Raw genomic sequence first — 20,122 nt, forward strand, 5'->3', positions numbered from 1 at the left:
CTTTATCTGTCAGGGACATAATCTTGTTAGCATAACAAATAAAACCATTACCTGTAAAAAAAAAAAACAAATAAAACCATTATGATTTAAATTAGAATGATCATGATTTTGACCCGTATCCGCCAACCAACCAAACATTATGTAGGTTGTGTTTTTGATTTTGCCTGAATTGTGTGTCACTATAATGATGGTTTCATCTAACTTTTTTTTGACAAAACGAATATATACCTATCTTAAACAAAAATCCGTGTTAATTAAAGATATTTTCAATCAATAATTTGAATACAGAGCAAATTATCCAATGTTCACATAAGCACCACTGGTCTAGTGGGAGAATAGTACCCTGCCACGGTACAGACCCGGGTTCGATTCCCGGCTGGTGCACTTTTTTTATTCATTTTTCCCACTTTGACATCTGCTGTAAATTAAACAGTTAATTTTAATTTCCTAACTTATATGGGTAAGAAAAAGTTGAAACTTAGATACGAGTTATCTTTGATTTTCTGATAATGTCAAATACACGAATCTGTTGGGACTTGGGACGGTTTATTATCTAATCACAAATACAAGTTTTATTATCTTTGATGTACCATTGTCATCAAAAAATCGTTCTGAAACTAAGTATCGATTAAATTATTGGTGCGCTTGTTGGGATCGTTCTTCACTTAAACCCTGGTCATCCCGATATGTATTTGGTCGGGTGATCAAGTTCATGTGACCCGCATAAAACACATCCTTTCTCCATTTCTCGATAGGAGCGCAACCACATTGCTCAGCCAGCCAATTTTCTACCTCAAACTGTCAAAATATGGAGACGCAACATAAATGAGCAAGCTATGTGACCGAAGCCAAATCCTTGTGTATACTTTGTTGAATTTATAAGATTAATGGGTTGGTCTCACATGTAAGACGTTTTCAAAATAATTGGCTACAGCAGAAGTTACCTCGAAATTATTATTAAGCTTGTGAGTATATCGCTTTGGCACATTTGTAGCTTCCAATTTTGAGTACAAAGCTTCTATGTCTTGCATCATCTGTTCTTCTGACGGAAGTGATATTCGCCCCGACAACACCTTTGCTATCCATTTACTTTGAAGTTCGAAAAGTATAAAAGGCATAACCTAGTACCGAAAAAACATAAATACACCAGTACTTAGTTATGCTAGAGCTATAAAACTACTGCTGTAGACAGCCGTGCAGCATATAGTACTGATAGATGAACCATCTCAACAAAAACCTTAAACACTGGAGTAGAAAACAAAACTTACAAAACTCGGTATGCCAATAAAGGAGATCCCTGGGGCTAATGTAGGGGGGAAAACATGCTTATACAATGGTCCTACTCGATTATCGTCTACATTCACGGCAGCACCCGTTTGAAGGAAGGGGTAATGATATTTGTACCTGAAAGAATTATCCGCCTTCATTAACATGAAAAAAAAAAGCCCGGTTAATTATGTGTACTGTAGTAAATTAAGCCTAGAAAATACCCTGTACAATATAGAATGACATTCGCTGTCACGTTAGTATCATCCTGAAACGCGACTCTACCATCTTCATGGACTCGGTCTATCTGCATTATTTATTTCGTACAGTTAGAATGTGTCGCATTCTGAGGCGTTTCGGCTAGTGCATCAGTAAAATTATGATCAAATTTTTACCATGGGATGGAGAAACAAGTTGTCAAAACCGAGTTTCTTTATAAAATTTCTTCCACGTTCTGATCGACATGCTACATGAACTTCTTTGGCAACGCCGGTTATGTCCTTGCAGATATCAACTGCACTTATGGAACCCCCTACCAAAACTACAACCTGATAGCAAGAGAAAATATAATTAATAATTATACAAGAAATTCCGACACAAATAGCAGCATCATTCGCAACATACTTGATCTCGATAAGGATCAGGAGTACGATAATTGTGGCTGTGACATTGCCACCCTGGCCAAACCTCAATACCTACATGATTAAAGACGGGTTATTATAGTAAACCATTCCATAAGACGATTAAATGTAATTACAGCATTAGTTAATAGTTACCAGGTATGTCAGCAATTCTTGGTTGAGTGTAATGTCCATTACAGATAACCACAGCATCAAAAGTTTCATCTAAATCATCCATCCTATTTCTTCTGGATTTAACCTTCCACCTTCCTTCAATTTCCGGTCCAACAAATAATACCTCGGTTTGATAGCGAATGAGATCATTGAGTCTAAATTCACAAGCGAAATCCTTTAAGTATTGTAATACCTCCTCATGTTTTGGATATCTCCGCGGATCTCTGTCAGGCAAGTCTGCAAAAAATGACAGCAGTAAACAAGACTGTATGTATAAATGCGGCTAAGCTACGCAATTAGAGAATTACCGGAAGCAACAAATGGAAAATCACGAAATCCCAAAAGCTCTCTAGGGATATTAGTCCTCAGAGACTTGTAAAGACTAGAATGAACAATGTTCCTAGTCGAGTCTAGTCCAAGCTGATCCATTTCAGTTTCGGGTGTGTAAACCCACGTCCCACCTAATTGCATCCCACGCTCAAACACGACCACCTCGTGCCCCTCTCTACGTAGCTCACGAGCAGCGACTAGCCCGGCCGCGCCACAGCCAACTACTGCAACTTTTTTAGATGTCATTTTACTGTTTTGTTATAAGATTATATCAAGTATTAATGAAATTAAATGAATCAATTCATATTTATGTCCATTTTCCTTAAACTATTTGTTTGATTATATTGTCTCAGGAAGATGACACCCTCTTCCCAGATCTGAATTATTAATTGTCACACTGTCCAAGACAACATTATTTTACTATTTTACCATGATCAATTGATGATAATGTGCAGTGTATTTGAATATGTTTATGGTACTAAACTAACAACACAAATTCTTGTTTAAGACGGGGTAATAATAACAAGGATCGGCCGATTGCTTTAGACTTCAAACAGTTGGAACTTTTTAGTAGATGTTATTCATTAGGTATTCTGATTTGTCTCGTCTATCTTATTTGACATACGGATATATCAGTCATAAAACAATAATTTGATTTAATTATAGACCCGGGTTAGATTCCGAGCTGGTGCAGCTTTTTCAGCAGTAAACGTGTCCCAACAATTTATTTATTACTCACACAAGCACCAGTGGTCTAGTGGGAGAATAGTACCCTGCCACGGTACAGACCCGGGTTCGATTCCCGGCTGGTGCAAGTTACTTTTTTTTCTTTGATTTCCTGATAATGTCAAATACATGAATCTGTAGCATTCTGTACACATCCATCTAATCACAAGAACAAATTAATGTCAAAAAATCGTTCTGAAACCAAGTATCGATTAAATTATTGGTGCGCTGTTTGGGTCGACTCTTCACTAAAACCTTGGTCATCCCGATATGTAGTTGGTCTGGTGATCAAGTCAATGAAACCCGCATAGAACGCATCCTTTCTCCATTTCTCGATAGGAGGGCAACCACATTGCTCAGCTAGCCAATCCTCTATCTCAAACTGACAAAACATTGACACACAACATAAATGAGCCAGATGAGTCGGTCTCAAATATAAGACCTCAGAAAAGTTTTTGCGCCTATAATCTTATACCTCAAAATCACTAAGCTTGTGAGTATGTCGCTTTGGCACATTTTTAGCTTCCAATTTCGAGTAGAAGGCTTGTATGTCTTGCATCATCTCATCTTCCGATGGCAGTGATATTCTCCCCGACAAGACTCCTGCTATCCATTTACTTTGAAGTTCGTAATGCAGAAAAGGCACAATCTAGTATGAACAGGAAAATCAGAAATACAGTATTATTGCAGCATTGACAGCATATAGTATTACAGTATTAAAGGGACTGTTGTAAAACAATACTTACAAAATTCGGTATACCGATGAAGGAGATCCCCGGGGCTAATGCAGGGGGGAAAACATGTTTATACAATGGTCCGACTCGATTATCTTCTACATTTACTGCACCACCTGTGTGAAGGAAAGGGTAATGATACTTGTACCTGAAAAATATTGTATGATTACATTTTCCTGTAATGAATTTTCTAACACCGGTTTTATTTGAAATGCGAAAGAAAAAAGGCAGTCTGAAGTACCCGGTACAATGTAAAATGATATCTGCAATCACATCAGTATCGTCCTCAAACACGACTCTTCCATCCTCATGGACTCTGTCTATCTGCATTTTTTATTCAACTGGTTAGTATGCACAAACACGAATCTTCAAACTAAGACTATGGTTGAGGATTTACCATTGGATGCACAAACACATTGTCGAAACCATGTTTCTGTATAAAATTTCTGCTACTTTCTGATCGACATGCTACATGGACTTCTTTTGCCACTCCAGTTATGTCCTGGCAGATATCAGCTGCACTTACGGAACCACCTATCAAAACCGCAACCTGATAGTAGGAGAAAACCTCATTTAGACAAGAAATTCCTGCAAAAATACAAAACAAAAGCACGGTTGGGGGACCAAAGGCATACTTGATCTCGATATGGATCAGGAGTACGATAATTGTGGCTGTGACATTGCCACCGTGGCCAAACCTCAATACCTGTACGAATAGAGACAGTGTATTATGGTAAACGGTTCAATACAACGATTACAATTTACAAGTATGTAACCACTGCATTAGTTACCGGGTATGTCAGCAATTCTTGGTTGAGTGTAATGCCCATTACAGATAACCACAGCATCATATATCTCATCCAATTCATCCATGCTATTTCTTCTGGATTTAACCTTCCACTTTCCCTCAATTTCCGGTCCAACAAACAATACCTCCGTTTGATAGCGAATGAGATCATTGAGTTTATATTCACAAGCGAAATCTTCCAAGTATTTCAATACCTCCTCATGTTTTGGAAATCTCCGCGGATCTCTATCAGGCAAGCCTGCAAGAAAAGACAGCAGCCAACTCCATAACTCCTATATGCACTTTAAAACTCTTTTCTTAAGTACTCCCGCCATTCATTTCCTTTTCATACGTTTTTCAAAATTTGTCGAAACAGAAATGGAATCAAAGAAAAAGTCAACTTTTCGCTAAATGTTTTATAAACGACACCCGTACACTAAAATACAGGAGCTAATTAATCTAACAGTACATTAATCCGGGACCTAATCAATCCAACAGTACATCAATCTCAAACCTTTATGTTAAAAAAAAAAAAAAAAAAAAAAAAAAAAAAAAAAAACTAAATACCCCTATGGACCATACGTATAAATGTGACTAAACGACGCAGTTTCAAGAATTACCCGAGTCAACAAATGGAAAATCGCGAAAACCCAAAAGTTCTCTAGGGATGTTAGTCCTCAGAGACTTGTAAAGACTGGAATGAACAATGGTCCTAGTCGGGTCAAGTCCAAGCGAGTCAGTTTCAGTTTCGGGTGTGTAAACCCATGTCCCACCTAATTGCGTCCCACGTTCAAACACAACCACCTCGTGTCCCTCTCTACTTAGCTCACGAGCAGCGACAAGCCCGGCCGCGCCACAGCCAACTACTGCAACTTTTTTGGATGTCATTTCAGTGTTTTGTTATATGGTTTTGTCAAGTATTAATGAAATTTCATGAATTAATACAATTTTATGTCCATGATTAACTACTTCTTTGTTTGATTATATTGTCTTAGGTGGTTGTTGGGATTGGGATTTTTTAATTTTCACGTTCTTCAAGTTAACATTAGTTGACCATGATAATAAATTGATAGAGTAACTAGGTTTTAACCCGTGAAATTCACGGATCTGCTTTTATGATTTTAGATGTATACACTTAATAATAATAAAGATATAGATAGCTGATTTACAAAGCTATTATTTTCGAATTATTAACTATACATATATTGTGTTTATTAGTATAATCAAGACTTAGAAATTTCAAGATAACGATTTATAGATGATGATGAGCGAGTGACGGTTTAGAAGTGGTTTGGAAGGGTGAATGTCCGGTGAGGGACTCACGGTGGTTTGGAGCTTAGAGGAGCTTTGATCAGTCATGTTCTCAATCTGATTTCCTGCTTAATTCTGATGACGATTTGACGGAGTCTATCCAATTTTCGCGTCATTGCCTTGCTTAATTAGTGTAGTCAGTGGTGGAGCTAGGGGGGGTAGCAGAGCCAGTCGCCCCCCTAACGGTTGAGTTTTTCGAAGTTTTTAGTTAAAATTTTCAAAAAAAAATCGAGTGTTCCTTATAATATTACCCATACACCTCACCCCCCCCCCCCCCCAAGCTTGAATCCTGGCTCCGCCACTGAGTGTAGTTGGAATCATCTTCCTCCTTAGACTTCAAGTTCAACTCAGATTTCTCCCGATCATTTGCTTGTTCGATTGTTCAATTAATCGGCCTCAATTTTTTGTGAATTGTGAAGGATTGAGATGAGGCGGTTGGATGTCTATTTTATAGTGATTCTCTTAGAGTGTTTAGAGAACTGATTAGCTATATTTTTGAGAGGATATCATACATATCCCATTTACACTTTATTGTGAAATGATTCCTACTCCCGTTGATTTAGGAATCAGTCCATTTTTTTATTCCATTAACACTCTCCTCTAGGGCTGAGCAAAAAAGGTTATCCGCTCCGGTTTTGCAAACCGTCGGGTAACTTGTTTTAAAAACTGGTTTTTTCCTAAACCGAATCTGATCCGGATTAATCCGGTTAATCGGTTTTTTCTGAATTTTAAAACAGGATCCGTAAACTGGTTTATCCGCTCCGGTTTTTATAACCGGTTTCAAGAAAGATGCACACTCAAATGCATAGAAACACATAGAAAAAAATTAGGTTACCGGTTTAAAAACGGTCTCCGGTTTTGAATTTACGTTATTTTTTATTTCTAAATAAAACGGTTTAAAAACCGTTCTCCGGTTTTTAATTTCCTACAACCGAATCCGCTCCGTTTTTATAGTACAAAAATCCGATTTGGTTACTGCATAAAAAAAAACCGAATATTCGGACTCCATAATTCGGTTTTTGGTTCGGTTTCAGTTTAAAAATACGGTTCGGACTTTTTTGTTCAGCCATACTCTCCTCCCTTAAATAACGGCAATCAGTTCTCAAACTTTAGAATTTTAGGATTAAATTACTGTTATAACTGATTTTAGCATATAATCTTCATGATTTTAGCATTTGGCATATTAATTTTTGAAAAATCTCCATAATTAACATATTTAAATCAAAATAATTTTAAAAGAGCAATATACAATTCCAAACAGTGAATATTCCATTTTGAATATGGAATATCCTAATCCAATTCAATATGAGAGATTTTTTTTTCTAATGGTTTACTGTGTTTTTTTATCAATTATTCTAATACTTTAATATAACGACACGTCATCCTAAAATGAAAATTTGTGATGACATGTCAGCTTTTTGGCAGCTGCATTAAAGAAGTATATGATATATGATATATATGCAGTGTATTTGACTATTTCTATGGTACTCAACTAACTCATGTCGGTGGTTCTTTTGAACTAAAACGATTGAACTATCGTAAACTGAATTAATAGGATTTAATTGAATTGAAGATTGAGAAGAAAACGACATCAATTTTTATACTTATCCCAGATATCCCTCCCAGTCAGTTGTTTACCTTTGATTAGAAGTACCCTCATAAAGAATAAAAAAATTAAATAAATGATTGGTATTGAGGCCACTTAAAAATAAAATGAATAATAATTGACATGTTCTCCCAACAAATAAGGTTGAAGGCACTTGTATAGTTGTATCGAGTAATTTTATTAGGCCTTCAAGACTAAAATTCTAGAGATATTTATTTATTCTTGTTATTGTATCAAATAAGCACCAGTGGTCTAGTGGTAGAATAGTACCCTGCCACGGTACAGACCCGGGTTCGATTCCCGGCTGGTGCAAATTTTTTTCCAACTTCAACATCTTTTACATTGTTTGCAACTGAATGCCGTAGAAATTGCAAGTACAAGTTTGGTCATCGCTTAAATTATTCATAAAAAAGTTTTATTATTGGTGCGCTTGCTGTTGCGGCTCTTCGTTAAAACCATAGTCATCCCGAAATGTACTTGGTCGGGTCACGTAGTCATTGTAAGCCACATTGCACGCATCCTTTCTCCATTTCTCTATAGGACAACCACATTGGTTAGCCAGCCAATCCGCCATTCCAAACTGCCAAAACATTTGAACATTGAACTTTTATATGGTTAGTAGTCGGCCTCAAATGACGCCTTTTCCAAAAAATGTGTTTTTGTTATGTAAAGGGGAGCCGCAAGGGCAGTATTGATACTGGCGGGATTTCAACCCAAGTCATGAGCACCACTACTCATGACTTGACCAGCTAAGCTAGTTGACATCAGCAAAAAAAATGTGAGTGTAACTTACCTCAAAATTAAGCTTGTGAGTATCTCGCTTTGGAACATTTGTGGCTTCCAATTTTGAGTAGAAAGCGTCTACGTCTTGCATCATTTGTTCTTCCGATGGAAGTGACAGTCGCCCTGACAAGACCCCGGCTATCCATTTACTTTGAAGTTCAAGATGTAGAAAAGGTATAACCTATAGTACAAAAGAATAAGAAATATTTAGTTATGTAAGTTATGAAACTGTTGCAGCATATAGTACTGGAAACAAAACTTACATTTCTAAGTATACCGATGAAGGAGATCCCCGGGGCTAATGCAGGGGGAAAAACATGTTTATACAACGGTCCAACTCGATTATCTTCTACATTCACGACACCACCCGTATGAAGGAAGGGGTAATGATACTTGTACCTGTAAGAAGTTATATATGATGTAACGCCGACTTCATTTGAAATGCAAATAAAGCCTCATTATGTACTTTGTACTGGATTAAGCCTAAAAATACCCGGTACAATGTAGAATGACATCTGCAATCACATCAGTATCGTCTTCAAACACGACTCTTCTATCCTCATGGACTCTGTCTATCTGCATTTTTTAAACTAAGATTACGGTTGAGGCACTTTGGATAGTGCATGTTTAAGCTTTGTGCCAAAGAACGGTTTTTTAAACTGAGATTATGGTTGAGGCTTAACCATTGGATGGACAAACACTTTGTCGAAACCATGTTTGTGTATAAAATTTCTGCCACGTTCTGATCGGCATGCTACATGGACTTCTTTGGCAACTTCCGATATTTCCTGGCAGAAATCAGCTGCACTTGTGGAACCCCCTATCAAAACTACAACCTGGTAGCAGGAAAAACCGAAGAAAAGTAAAACATCATTTAGACAGGAAATTCCTGCACATATAAAAAACAATTGTACAGGGAACTAAAATGCGCAAAAGAATCGTGTCAACCAAAAGTCTAGGCTCAAAACAAAAGCGCAAAACATACTTGATCTCGATAAGGATCAGGAATACGATAATTGTGGCTATGACATTGCCACCCTGGCCAAACCTCAATACCTGTATGATTAGAAACAGATTATTATGGTAAAAACCGTTCCATACAACGATTACAAATAAGTGTATAACCACAGCATTAGTTACCGGGTATATCAGCAATTCTTGGTTGAGTGTAATGTCCATTACAGATAACCACAGCATCATATATCTCAACCAATTCATCCATGCTATTTCTTCTGGATTTAACCTTCCACTTTCCCTCAATTTCCGGTCCAACAAACAATACCTCGGTTTGATAGCGAATGAGATCATTGAGTCTGAATTCACAAGCGAAATCCTTCAAGTATTGCAATACCTCCTCATGTTTTGGATATCTCCGCGAATCTCTGTCAGGCAAGTCTGCAAAGTAACCAGCAGCAAACACCATGGACTGAGCATGCAACATATAAAATCAGTTCATACGTACTCCCTTCGTTCATTCATTTTCATACGTTTTTCAAAATACGTGAGAACAGGAAAAAAAATTGTATTGAAATAAATTTAGCTAAAGGCATAGAGAGTAGCATATCAGTTATAAATGTCACATAAACGGCCCTCCTGCATTCATAAACTAAAATCCGGGAGCTAATCAATCTAACAGTACATCAGTACGAATACTAATCAGTAATCAATCCAACAGACCAGCAGTACTACGAGTACAAGATAAATGTACTCAAATCCGGGAGCTAATCAATCCAACAGTACATCAGTCCGGGGACTAATCAATCCAGCAGACCAGCAATACTACGAGTATGAGATTTAAATCGGGGACCTAATCAGTCAAAACAGTATAAAGGCGATTAAACTATGCAATATCAAGAATTACCCGAAGCAACAAATGGAAAATCGCGAAATCCCAAGAGTTCTGTAGGGATGTTAGTCCTCAGAGACTTATAAAGACTGGAATGAACAATGGTCCTAGTCGGGTCAAGTCCAAGCGAGTCAGATTCAGTTTCGGGGGTGTAAACCCATGTCCCACCTAATTGGGTCCCACGCTCAAACACAACCACCTCGTGTCCCTCTCTACTTAGCTCACGAGCAGCCACAAGCCCGGCCGCGCCACAGCCAACTACTGCAACCTTTTTGGACGTCATTTTAGTGTTTGTTTGTTATATGGTTTTGTCAAGTATTAATGCAATTTCATGAATTAATTCATTTTTATGTCCATGATTATATTGTATTAGGTGGTTGAACTAGGAAGATGATACCCTCTTTCCTGATTTGGATAATTAATTGTCACACTCCATTAAGACATTATTATACCATGATGATAATGTTCATTGTGTAGTGTATTTGACTATCTTTATGATACTAAACTAAATCGGTAAGCTGATTTTTTTGGACTGAAACGGTTGAACTAAAGCGAACGGAATTTTTAAGATCCAATTTGAACAAAAGAGTAGAATTTGAGCTGAATTGAATACAATTTAAAGAGGTTGGATTGAACTTGTAAGGATTGAAATAAAGTCTAAAATAATAGGCCTAACCTAACAAATGTATATTCTGTATTAAACAATGCTAATAAACACTACTCCCTCCTATTCACTAAGTTCTTCCACATTACTTTTTGGGTAGAATTTAGTAGTATGGTGATATGTGCATATAAATGAAAGTAAGAGAGAAAATGTGGGGTCACAAGTTATTATAACTACAAATAATAGACAAATAAGGAAAGTGGAAGATCTTTGTGAATTTGTCGTTTTAGGAATTACGGAAGATCTTAGAGAATAGGAGGGAGTACAAGTTAAGACGATGGTTTTGTGAATGATAGGTCGCAAATCAAGAAGTAATGATCTTCTCGTTTTGGGATCTTTGTGCCATGCTGGGCAATTTGTATATTCCCTCCGCCCTGGTTATTTATTTGTCTATTTTATTTTGAGTGTCTCGACATTTAATTTAGACCGCTTTTCATTTAATAATTGGTCTTCTCACTCTTTCATAGGTCTTTGTGTCAAAATCAAAAGCAAACTAGAGACCGAGACGAAGAGAGTATAAAGTTGTCGGTCAATTTTGGTTAAATATTGGAGTACAACCTTTTTGCTAGCAATAAGTCTTGGTATAGACGGGTGGGGCGAATAGACGGGTAAAGACCTCTAATAAAATGGGTAGATGGGACAAGGTGGGGCACCCCATGTGCTTCTCACTTTATGGCAAATGGGTATTTTGTGAGAGAAAATAGTATCCGTCTATACGTATAGATGAATAGTGTCCGTCTATAATGAGAATTTGTGTTTTGCTAGACCTTTGGTATTATGATTTGTCTCATCTAATCTTATTTGACCGACGAAAATATCGGCCTTAAATTCTGATCTAATTTGACCAACAAAAATATCTATCTTAGTTCTTAAACAATGTTGTGTTAATAAAGATATTTTCAATCAATTATTTGAATGCACGATTATTTTGGAAATTTTGGGGTAGCAGTCCAAAGTACTATACCTATTTAAGAGAGAACAAAAGTCCTTTAGCTACTTTATATGGTAAGCTTTTTCAGTAATGAAACTGTCGCAACAAATTCTGACGAGAGCCCTTTTCCAAGTGCCTATCCAACACAACAATTGGTCTCCCTTGTGACGGGTTATCATTTGTGGCGGATATTTTGTGAGTTAAAATGATAACAAAATGGATTAGTGGAGAAAGGGGACCACATGAATAATGTTGCAGAGAGAGAAAAAGTGGGTATTTTGTGAGGTAAAATGGTATCCGTCAAACAAGAATTTGTGCCAACACAAATATACGTAGTACTGTAGTAGTACTATTACGAGTATATATATAATCCCTTGGTTTCGATCAATAATTTACCATTTTCTATTTAAGGTGTACTCCGTATTAGAAATCATTTACATTTTTTTTCTACTTCGTTGTAGATAAACCAACCTATGTGGATGGGACCGGGTACTATTACATTTTCTCCTCAAGTTGTTTTTTATTTCTTTAATAATACTAATATGTACGGTATAAAACAATTGTAAACTATTGATCAGAACAAAGAGAGTATAATAATAATAAACACAAATTTTAGAATAAGACGCTTTCACACGTGAGACAGTCTTTTTCCAGAAAAATTATTAATTTATTGCTATTAATAAAAGAGTGGCTTTTTATATTAACGGACTTATACTTTAAAACCGTCTCACCCAATAATAAAAGTACCGTAAACTTTGTACTCCGCATAAGGTAGCGAGAGGAAAGAGGTAGAAAATGTGAGAGAAGAAGGGAATCCCAACGACTGATGAACGGAAATAAAGCATCAAGGAAAAGTACTACGTAGTGAAAGAGACAGAAACTCAATTTTATTATTGTCCTAAAACTCACGTATTAATGTCTATTTACATCATATTCATCTCCACCTAATTTCTCGTTTCTCGTGCTTTCTCTGTTCCGATTAATTCTTTATGTTTTCTAATTTATGTCTAGATCGTTTCTTTACATTTTTGTTTTAAGTAGACACTATGTAAGTGTTAATTTGTCATGTTTTGCATTTCTTAAACCAGATCTCATTTATGTTTGATCTTTGGCTAAAAGTAAACGTAAAGAACTATTTTGGAATGGAATGAGAACTTAGCGGAATAAAAGTAACAAAAAAAGTGTATCGGTCAAGGTTGGGACTCATTGGCAGAATTAAAAGATATTCCCTTCATCACGGTCATTTATTTTTCTTTAGTTTTGGCACAAATACCATGGAAAAAAGGAGGGGCTCAATTATTCGATGATCAAATTACTCATCAAATACATTCCTAAAATAGAAAGGTAACAATTGATTAAGACAACTCAAAATGAAATAGGTAAACAAATAACTGTGACAGATGAAATAAAATTAAAAATTAAATAAGGTAAGAATACAATACAACTTAATATACAACTGATAATAAAGGTTTTATAGGAGAAATATCCGTAATTTATTTATTATACCCCTACATTGTTTATTTAGACAATTTCATATTCCGTATATCATTGTTTATTATTCAGACAATATGAATACGCAACATTTGAGAATTTGAAAATGTAGGGGTTAGCTTAAGATTAATGTATCGGTATATTTGTTAGTAAAAAACAATAATGACAATAACACTCTGAAATATATAGTCTTACTAATCACTATATTAACTACCCATTTATAATAGGTGGATAGCATTACAATATAATTGATGTTGAAATCATGACTATATTAACTAATTTTGTGAAAACACCTAATTAAATAACTGTATATTCTCACCTATTTAAAAAGAAGTGACATAGTACTTCTTTTTTTTTTTAAATAAATGACACTGTTCATTTTATAGTAACGTTATCGACTCACTTAAATAAAACATTAATTTATTTATCATAGAATTATTACTATTATTTTTTAATATTAATGTGACAGTTAACACTGTAGTAATTGTATAATGTGACGTTTTTGGAAGCATACATCAACAACAACATTGTTTAATTGTATGAGTTGTGACCACCACACTTTCTCTCTCTATTCCCTACGTTCGTATTTCTCTAAATCCCTGGTACACTTTCTCTCTCTACAATTTTTTACTCCATACATTATATTTCTTGATTTCATTTCTGGGTTTTCTTCTTATTCCAATGTTATAATCTGGGTACTTTTTATTTTTTTAATTTAGTTCTTGTTATAGTTATAATTTGTTAATCAATTATATTGCTAAAATGCTAATTAATGTTTTTTGATGGAATTATTTACGTTAGTCCATTGTATTGTGAATTTGTGATGATTATGATGTGTGTTGGATACATATAATGATTAATGTTGAGTGATATTTAGCTAAGATCGTTTCATAATGTGAGACGGTTCTTTTATTGGTTAAACACTCGTTTAACTATCAAGAAACAAAAAATGAGCTTTTTATATACAAAAGGATCGTCTCACACTTAAGACGTAATTGAAGAATATCATAGTGTTAGGGTCAATGTGATCTGTTGCAATTTTGATTCTTGATGATTAATGGTGTATCCTTGAGACTAAATGTACAAATCCCGAAATTTTCGTATGATTTGTGAGCTATACTAATGATTAATTAACTAAACTCATTGATATTGTTTTTTTGGTGTGTATTAATCATAGTTTGATAATGTTGTATCTAGGCATAATACAGTATCATGTGTCGAGGGTAAATGTACAAATTGCGAAAATTTCATATGACTGTGAGCTATATAATGACTAACAAAACTCATTGCTATTGCTTTTTGGTGGGTATTGATCATAATTTGATAATGTGGTATCTAAGCATTCGGGTTATAGCAGCTTAAATAGCTACATTCTATGCGGTCTTACATAATTGAGAGTGGTATAGAGTTGAGCTAATTTAGTTGTTTGGGCATTGAGTGGTGGTACTCATGATCTCGATAGAAACCCACGAGCATTAGAGCAACTGTCTTTGTGACTCACTTGACACCAGAAAAGAACATAACTGAGATGGTTTAGGTACAAGTCATTTGTTTTATCACTTGAAGCGGGAGTTCAATAGGTAAAACTTACTACTTGAGGAGTTGAGGCGAAGTTCAATTGGAAAAGACTGTTGTATCCGTGGATGCATAAGTCGAAATGTCTGCTACATGGTAGAGAGTGGTACAAGTTGTTTTAATGAGTGATATATAGTATGAGAGAATGATCTCGGTACTAAATTGTCTCTCTTATTGCTTGAGACAGGACTCGATTGTGGAAAACAGTAGCCATAACTATGTCTCTTATTGTACTGTTAAGTAAAAATGATCCTTGTGACTTGAGCTACTTCACTTCATGTTCGTCTACTTTCATCTGATTGCATACTATCTGCTGTCACTTACTGAGCACTGAATCAAGTGGGACTGATTAATTAAGCGCAACTCAATTAGTTGCAAAAAGTTCCTCTAGTACTTCCAAATTACGGTTGTTTTGGAAGTAGTTTTTCACCGATCTTTTTAGATCCTGATATTGCGTAAATATAGTTGCAAAATATGGCCTTTTAATCAAGTTGTAATCCATCCAATGGATAGTTAGACTTTACATTTAATGCGTGCGTTACTACATTGATTTGCGAATTGGCGTTTCTTTTCTTTTCCTTGTTTAGATGATCGATTTGTCTCCCAGTTAGTTTAGCTTGCTTATCAGCTCACCTTTTCTGAAATCTCTTTCACAATGCAGGAATGGAAGAGAGCGAACTCAAGACTGAGAGTCGCTTCTCTCTCTATTCTCAACAAGGATAAAATGCTGAATGGAGGTCATCTTGATATAAATTCTATTCAGTTCTGTTCAGATTCTTTGAAGGAAAGATTAAAGCAGACAATGCTTAATCAAGAACTTGTGTTTATGGGGCAGGTATTTATCAGTCAATTACGTGTCTTATTTTTTTTACTTTCTTTGCGTTCGCCTGCAATAAATTCGGCTTTTTTACGATTGCCAATATCTTTCCGAATCTGCCCCCCTGGATTCATTTCTTATTAATGCTATCGAAAATCTCGTGAGTTCTTTGAGAACTAATTCAGCATTATCTGTCTCAAGATCTGTATAAATACAATCCCAAACAACCGAGAAAATAAACATAAACTCATTACCTACTTGATTATTTGCAGGTCTTAGAACTTCATCGGCTGTACAGGGCACAAACAGCGATGGCTGAGGACAGTAAGCGGAGGGGTTTAGATCATTGCAACTCCCACATAAGGGGTGTGAATTCAAGTCCTTTAAACTTGAACAATCAAGTAAAATCTTTCATGGTGAGTCAGGCTTATCTTCGATATCTCCTTCATGCTGCTATATTTTGTCATTTTATCTTAATTTCTCGATCTATGTCTCTTGTTCAATTTCACTTTTTTTTCCGTGTTATTTTTCTCTTGATTGTATCAGGCATTCTAACAAAATTTGGAGATTTCTTGGCCTTGCTTCAGTCTGTATAATTTTTGTACTTCCTCTATGATTTTGCCGTCATTTGCGCATTAATTTATGATTTCTTGGCCTTGTTTCAGTCTGTATAATTTTTGTACTTCCTCTATGAATTTGCCGTCATTTGCGCATTAATTTATGGTTTATTTCTTTGATTAATTGTCCGTTACATTGATCTCATTCTACCTGGTAATCTTCATTTCAGAGTGGCATTCAATGTACTACTCCTGGCTTTAAACAGAAGCCCCTTGATCTGCAGCTTTCGGCTGATGAGTTCATTTGCCAATCGGAGAAGAGAAATGCAGTTCCTATTGATTTAAACCTTTCTTTGAGTTTCGGAGAAGAAACCAGTAAAAAGGGTGAACATAGATCTTGGATGGGAAAAGGGGCATGTGCGCCTCCGCCTGAGATTATTGATCTTGAAGACCCAAATTTGATTGTTTCAAACTGTGATGTAAATCCTGGGGTTTCTTCTGGTTTTTCTGCCTCAATTTCATCTGTCAAAGAAAAGAATGTCTTCCAAAGGTCTGCAATTGGTGACAAGCACAATTCACAAAGCTTCTCAAATAGCGGGGTCAGGCATGTATCTAATGGGGCTACATCGAGCAGACCCTTTATAAATGTGGATCTAACCGTTCAGAGACAGACGTTATATAAATCAGGTACTATGTCTGACAATAAATGTGTCTCAAATTTCGTTTCAAGCTGAGTCCAACGCTTTAATACGTATCATTGATATACATTACTCATTAAGGCTTTACTAATGAAGATCTGGTATCCTTAAACAAAAACAAAAAAAAAAGAAAAACATAGATCAGGAATTCTGTGTTACCTGGACTCTCTGACACTGGTGTCGTATCTGACACGTGTCGAGTGTTGAATACGGCTATTTTGTGTGAATTTTTCAATTTCTTGGTCTAAAATGAAGTGTCGAAGTGTCGTGTCTGTGTCGGACAGGTAGGTGTCGGACACGTGACACGGCAGCTAAGTGAAATGTCGGAGTAATATTGATCAGGATATCAGGTATCATAAGTGTATACTCTGAGCGAAGAATGCTCAGATTTTCTGTCTGTTCATACTTGCAGGATTGAATGGAGACGTTTTGGCGTCTGATACATCAATTCCTCATAATAAACCCATGATGTTGGACCTTAATACAATTCAGCTCGATGATTTATCAGATTTGTCAAATGCTAATTCTGGAGTGTTCAATTCATTGGCGAGGACTGTTTTTTCAAGTTCTGGGAGAGAACTAAATGTTAATAACTGTGCGCAAACTCCTGATATTCTTGTACAGAATAATCCGAAACCTGGTAATAAGATCAGTATAGAGAAAAATAAGCCTGAAGATAATCGAGGCAAAATCATAATTATAGACCTTGATTCTGATTCTGATTCTGGTGAGGAACTTTGCAGTAGTGGGTCTGACCCGAAAATTGAAAGTGTGGGATCATCGTCAAAGCTCGCAAACGAGCTTTTATGTGGGTTTGAGATAGGTGAAGCTGCTAAGCCAGAATTAGGCTTAGAGAAGGATCCAAAATCACCCTGTCAAAATATATTGGTCACTGAAAGCCTTGATCTGAACACTATTTGTTCCGAGAGTAATATTGAGAATGTGGGATCATCGTCAAAGCTCTCGAACGGGCTTTTATGTGGGTTTGAAATCGGTGGAGCAGTTGGGCCAGAATTAGGCGTGGAGAAAGATCCAAAACCCTTCTGTCATAATGTATTGGTCACTGAAAGCCAGAGTGAAGCCGTTGAGCGAGAATTAGGCTTAGAGAAAGATACAAAACCATTCTGTCAAAATGTATTGGTCACTGAAAGTCTTGATTCGAACACTCTTTGTTGTAAGAGTAAAATTGAGAGCGGGGGATCACTGTCAAAGCTCTCGAGCGGGCGTTTGTATGGATTTGAGATGGGTGGAGCAGTTGGCTCAGAATTAGACGTGGAGAAAGATACAAAATCATTCTGTCAAAATGGATTGGTCACTGAAAGCCTTGATTCTAACACTCTTTCTTCTAAGAGTAAAATTGAGAGCCGGGGATCATCGTCAAAGCCCTTGAACGGGCTTTTATTTGGGCTTGAGATGGGTGGAGCAGCTGGGCCAGAATTAGGCGTGGAGAAAGATCCAAAACCATTCGGTCAAAATCTAATGGTCACTGAAAGCCTTGATTCCAACACTCTTTGTTCTAAAAGTAAAATTGAGAGTGGAGGATCATCGTCAAAGCACTCGAACATGCTTGTATGTGGGTTTGAGATGGGTGAAGCCGGTGTGCCAAAATTAGGCTTAGATGAGGATCCAAAACCGTTCTGTCAAAATGTAATGGTCACTGAAAGCATTGATTCGAACACTCTTTATTCTAAGAGTAAAGAACTAGTAGTGGATGAAACGGATCAGAAAGCTGCTGAGTTACTAGTGCAATTATCTCGTGAGCGACCAGTTTGCGATGTAGGTGATGTGACAAAATTAGACTCAAAGGTTTCTAGGGTGCAAAAAAAGGAACATGATCGGCCTCAGCGTTCATTGGATTCGTACGAGGAAATGGTATTGAATGCGAAAGAGTGTGGTCCTGAAGATTACTGTGTTTCCTCGAATGCATTTGTCGTGGATGTGTCTGAGACGGATAGCAGGTATAAGCTGAAAAGAGGAACCCGGATGAAGGATTTCCAGAAAGACATACTGTCCAGTTTATCCACATTATCAAGGCATGAAATCCGAGAAGACATAAACATCTTTGATGGTGTTATAAGATCGCGAGAGTACAAAAGAATGAGGGCTAATTACGCTGATGAAAGCGACTGGTGTACGCCAAGAAAGAGCAGAAGATCTAGAATTAGTAGACGATAGTTTCTTCCTACTTGCGAACTGCAGGCTTGACAGGTTGATTCGGACTGGTTGCAAGTTTATTACTTTCATGCATTGAATTTCGAGCTAGCTGGCATCTGCAAAAATCGGTAATTCGGTATGTTGGACATAGCAAAGTCCTATTTACAGATAGATCTCTTATCTAGTTATCTCTTATGTTTAGTAAATTTCGAGCTATTTAATCCATTTAACTCATATAATTTGCATTTCAGATAGCGTAATTAGCGAAACCCTCAGTAGTCTGTAGAAGTTATCATCATGCAGGAATTAAATGAAATATTGTGCATAAAATGTCACCATTTCATACTAATTTGCCATGAAAGAAATTATTATTATTATTATTATTATTATTATTATTATTATTATTATTATTATTATTATTATTATTATTATTATTATTTTATATTAATTTGCATTTTATAATATGATCAGATTCAGAGCAGATTGTCAGGAGTCAGGACCTTTGTATTTGCAGTTTTGTTTATTGAAAACATGATCTTGCATGTTACATAAAATAACAGTTGACTTATGTAATACAGTATGTCTGATGTTGCATGATCCTTCCATCAATCAAATCACAAATTTTTAAGAGAAACGGTCTCTCATTAATGTTGGATCAATGACCACCATGTTCTGACCTTTCTGAAGTAGACACAGTGATGCAAAAATGTTTTTTCTCAAGATATATATAGCCAATGACGGAATTAGGATTTATAGTTAAGGGGTAAAAAATTTCAGCGAGGTTGAACCAGTGATGCCATGACCTATATTTGAAAAAAAATCGAAAATTTAATTTTCGAATTTTTCCTTGGCATAACTAAAAATTTTCTCCGATGGCTCACTTAAGAGAGGAAAAAAAAAAGTTTGGTGTGGAAAACCAATAGCATACATTTGTACTCAACTTCTTTCAATGATTAGTCTTAGACTCTTAGGCCTGGTTTGTTAAACCGAACCTTTTTTTTTTAACTGAACTGAACTTATAAGACACAAAATGAATTAAATTGAAGAGAAAA

General features: G+C 36.1%; 3 protein-coding genes, 2 non-coding genes and 1 pseudogene across 5 annotated transcripts; 3 read left to right on the forward strand and 3 right to left on the reverse strand.

Annotated features, from left to right (window-relative positions):
- Nucleotides 1–558: 558 nt before the first annotated feature.
- Nucleotides 559–2,792, reverse strand: LOC141642239 (flavin-containing monooxygenase FMO GS-OX-like 3). The gene is made up of 8 exons (XM_074451001.1): nucleotides 2,369–2,792; nucleotides 2,043–2,297; nucleotides 1,891–1,961; nucleotides 1,662–1,814; nucleotides 1,491–1,573; nucleotides 1,269–1,404; nucleotides 945–1,121; nucleotides 559–798 (listed from the first exon to the last, which is right to left on the reverse strand). The coding sequence occupies exons 1-8, from the start codon at nucleotides 2,634–2,636 to the stop codon at nucleotides 634–636; spliced, it is 1,308 nt and encodes a 435-aa protein (XP_074307102.1). The 5' UTR covers nucleotides 2,637–2,792; the 3' UTR covers nucleotides 559–633.
- A 341-nt stretch (nucleotides 2,793–3,133) lies between these two features.
- TRNAG-GCC (transfer RNA glycine (anticodon GCC)) lies at nucleotides 3,134–3,204 on the forward strand. Its single transcript has one exon. It is a non-coding gene; the product is annotated as a tRNA-Gly (tRNA).
- A 99-nt stretch (nucleotides 3,205–3,303) lies between these two features.
- Nucleotides 3,304–5,554, reverse strand: LOC141642302 (flavin-containing monooxygenase FMO GS-OX-like 3). The gene is made up of 8 exons (XM_074451106.1): nucleotides 5,258–5,554; nucleotides 4,642–4,896; nucleotides 4,486–4,556; nucleotides 4,248–4,400; nucleotides 4,092–4,174; nucleotides 3,863–3,998; nucleotides 3,592–3,765; nucleotides 3,304–3,498 (listed from the first exon to the last, which is right to left on the reverse strand). Exons 1-8 carry the CDS (start codon nucleotides 5,523–5,525, stop codon nucleotides 3,334–3,336), a joined length of 1,305 nt encoding a protein of 434 aa, XP_074307207.1. The 5' UTR covers nucleotides 5,526–5,554; the 3' UTR covers nucleotides 3,304–3,333.
- A 2,241-nt stretch (nucleotides 5,555–7,795) lies between these two features.
- TRNAG-GCC (transfer RNA glycine (anticodon GCC)) lies at nucleotides 7,796–7,866 on the forward strand. Its single transcript has one exon. It is a non-coding gene; the product is annotated as a tRNA-Gly (tRNA).
- On the reverse strand, nucleotides 7,830–10,623 carry LOC141591976 (flavin-containing monooxygenase FMO GS-OX-like 3; annotated as a pseudogene).
- Nucleotides 10,624–13,882: 3,259 nt separating this feature from the next.
- LOC141591966 (uncharacterized) lies at nucleotides 13,883–19,452 on the forward strand. Its single transcript, XM_074412497.1, has 5 exons — nucleotides 13,883–13,964; nucleotides 15,506–15,679; nucleotides 15,934–16,077; nucleotides 16,449–16,905; nucleotides 17,329–19,452. Exons 2-5 carry the CDS (start codon nucleotides 15,569–15,571, stop codon nucleotides 19,089–19,091), a joined length of 2,475 nt encoding a protein of 824 aa, XP_074268598.1. The 5' UTR covers nucleotides 13,883–13,964; nucleotides 15,506–15,568; the 3' UTR covers nucleotides 19,092–19,452.
- The last annotated feature ends 670 nt before the right edge of the window (nucleotides 19,453–20,122 follow it).

This window comes from Silene latifolia, chromosome 1 (genome assembly GCF_048544455.1).
Source record: "Silene latifolia isolate original U9 population chromosome 1, ASM4854445v1, whole genome shotgun sequence".
Taxonomy (NCBI): domain Eukaryota; kingdom Viridiplantae; phylum Streptophyta; class Magnoliopsida; order Caryophyllales; family Caryophyllaceae; genus Silene; species Silene latifolia.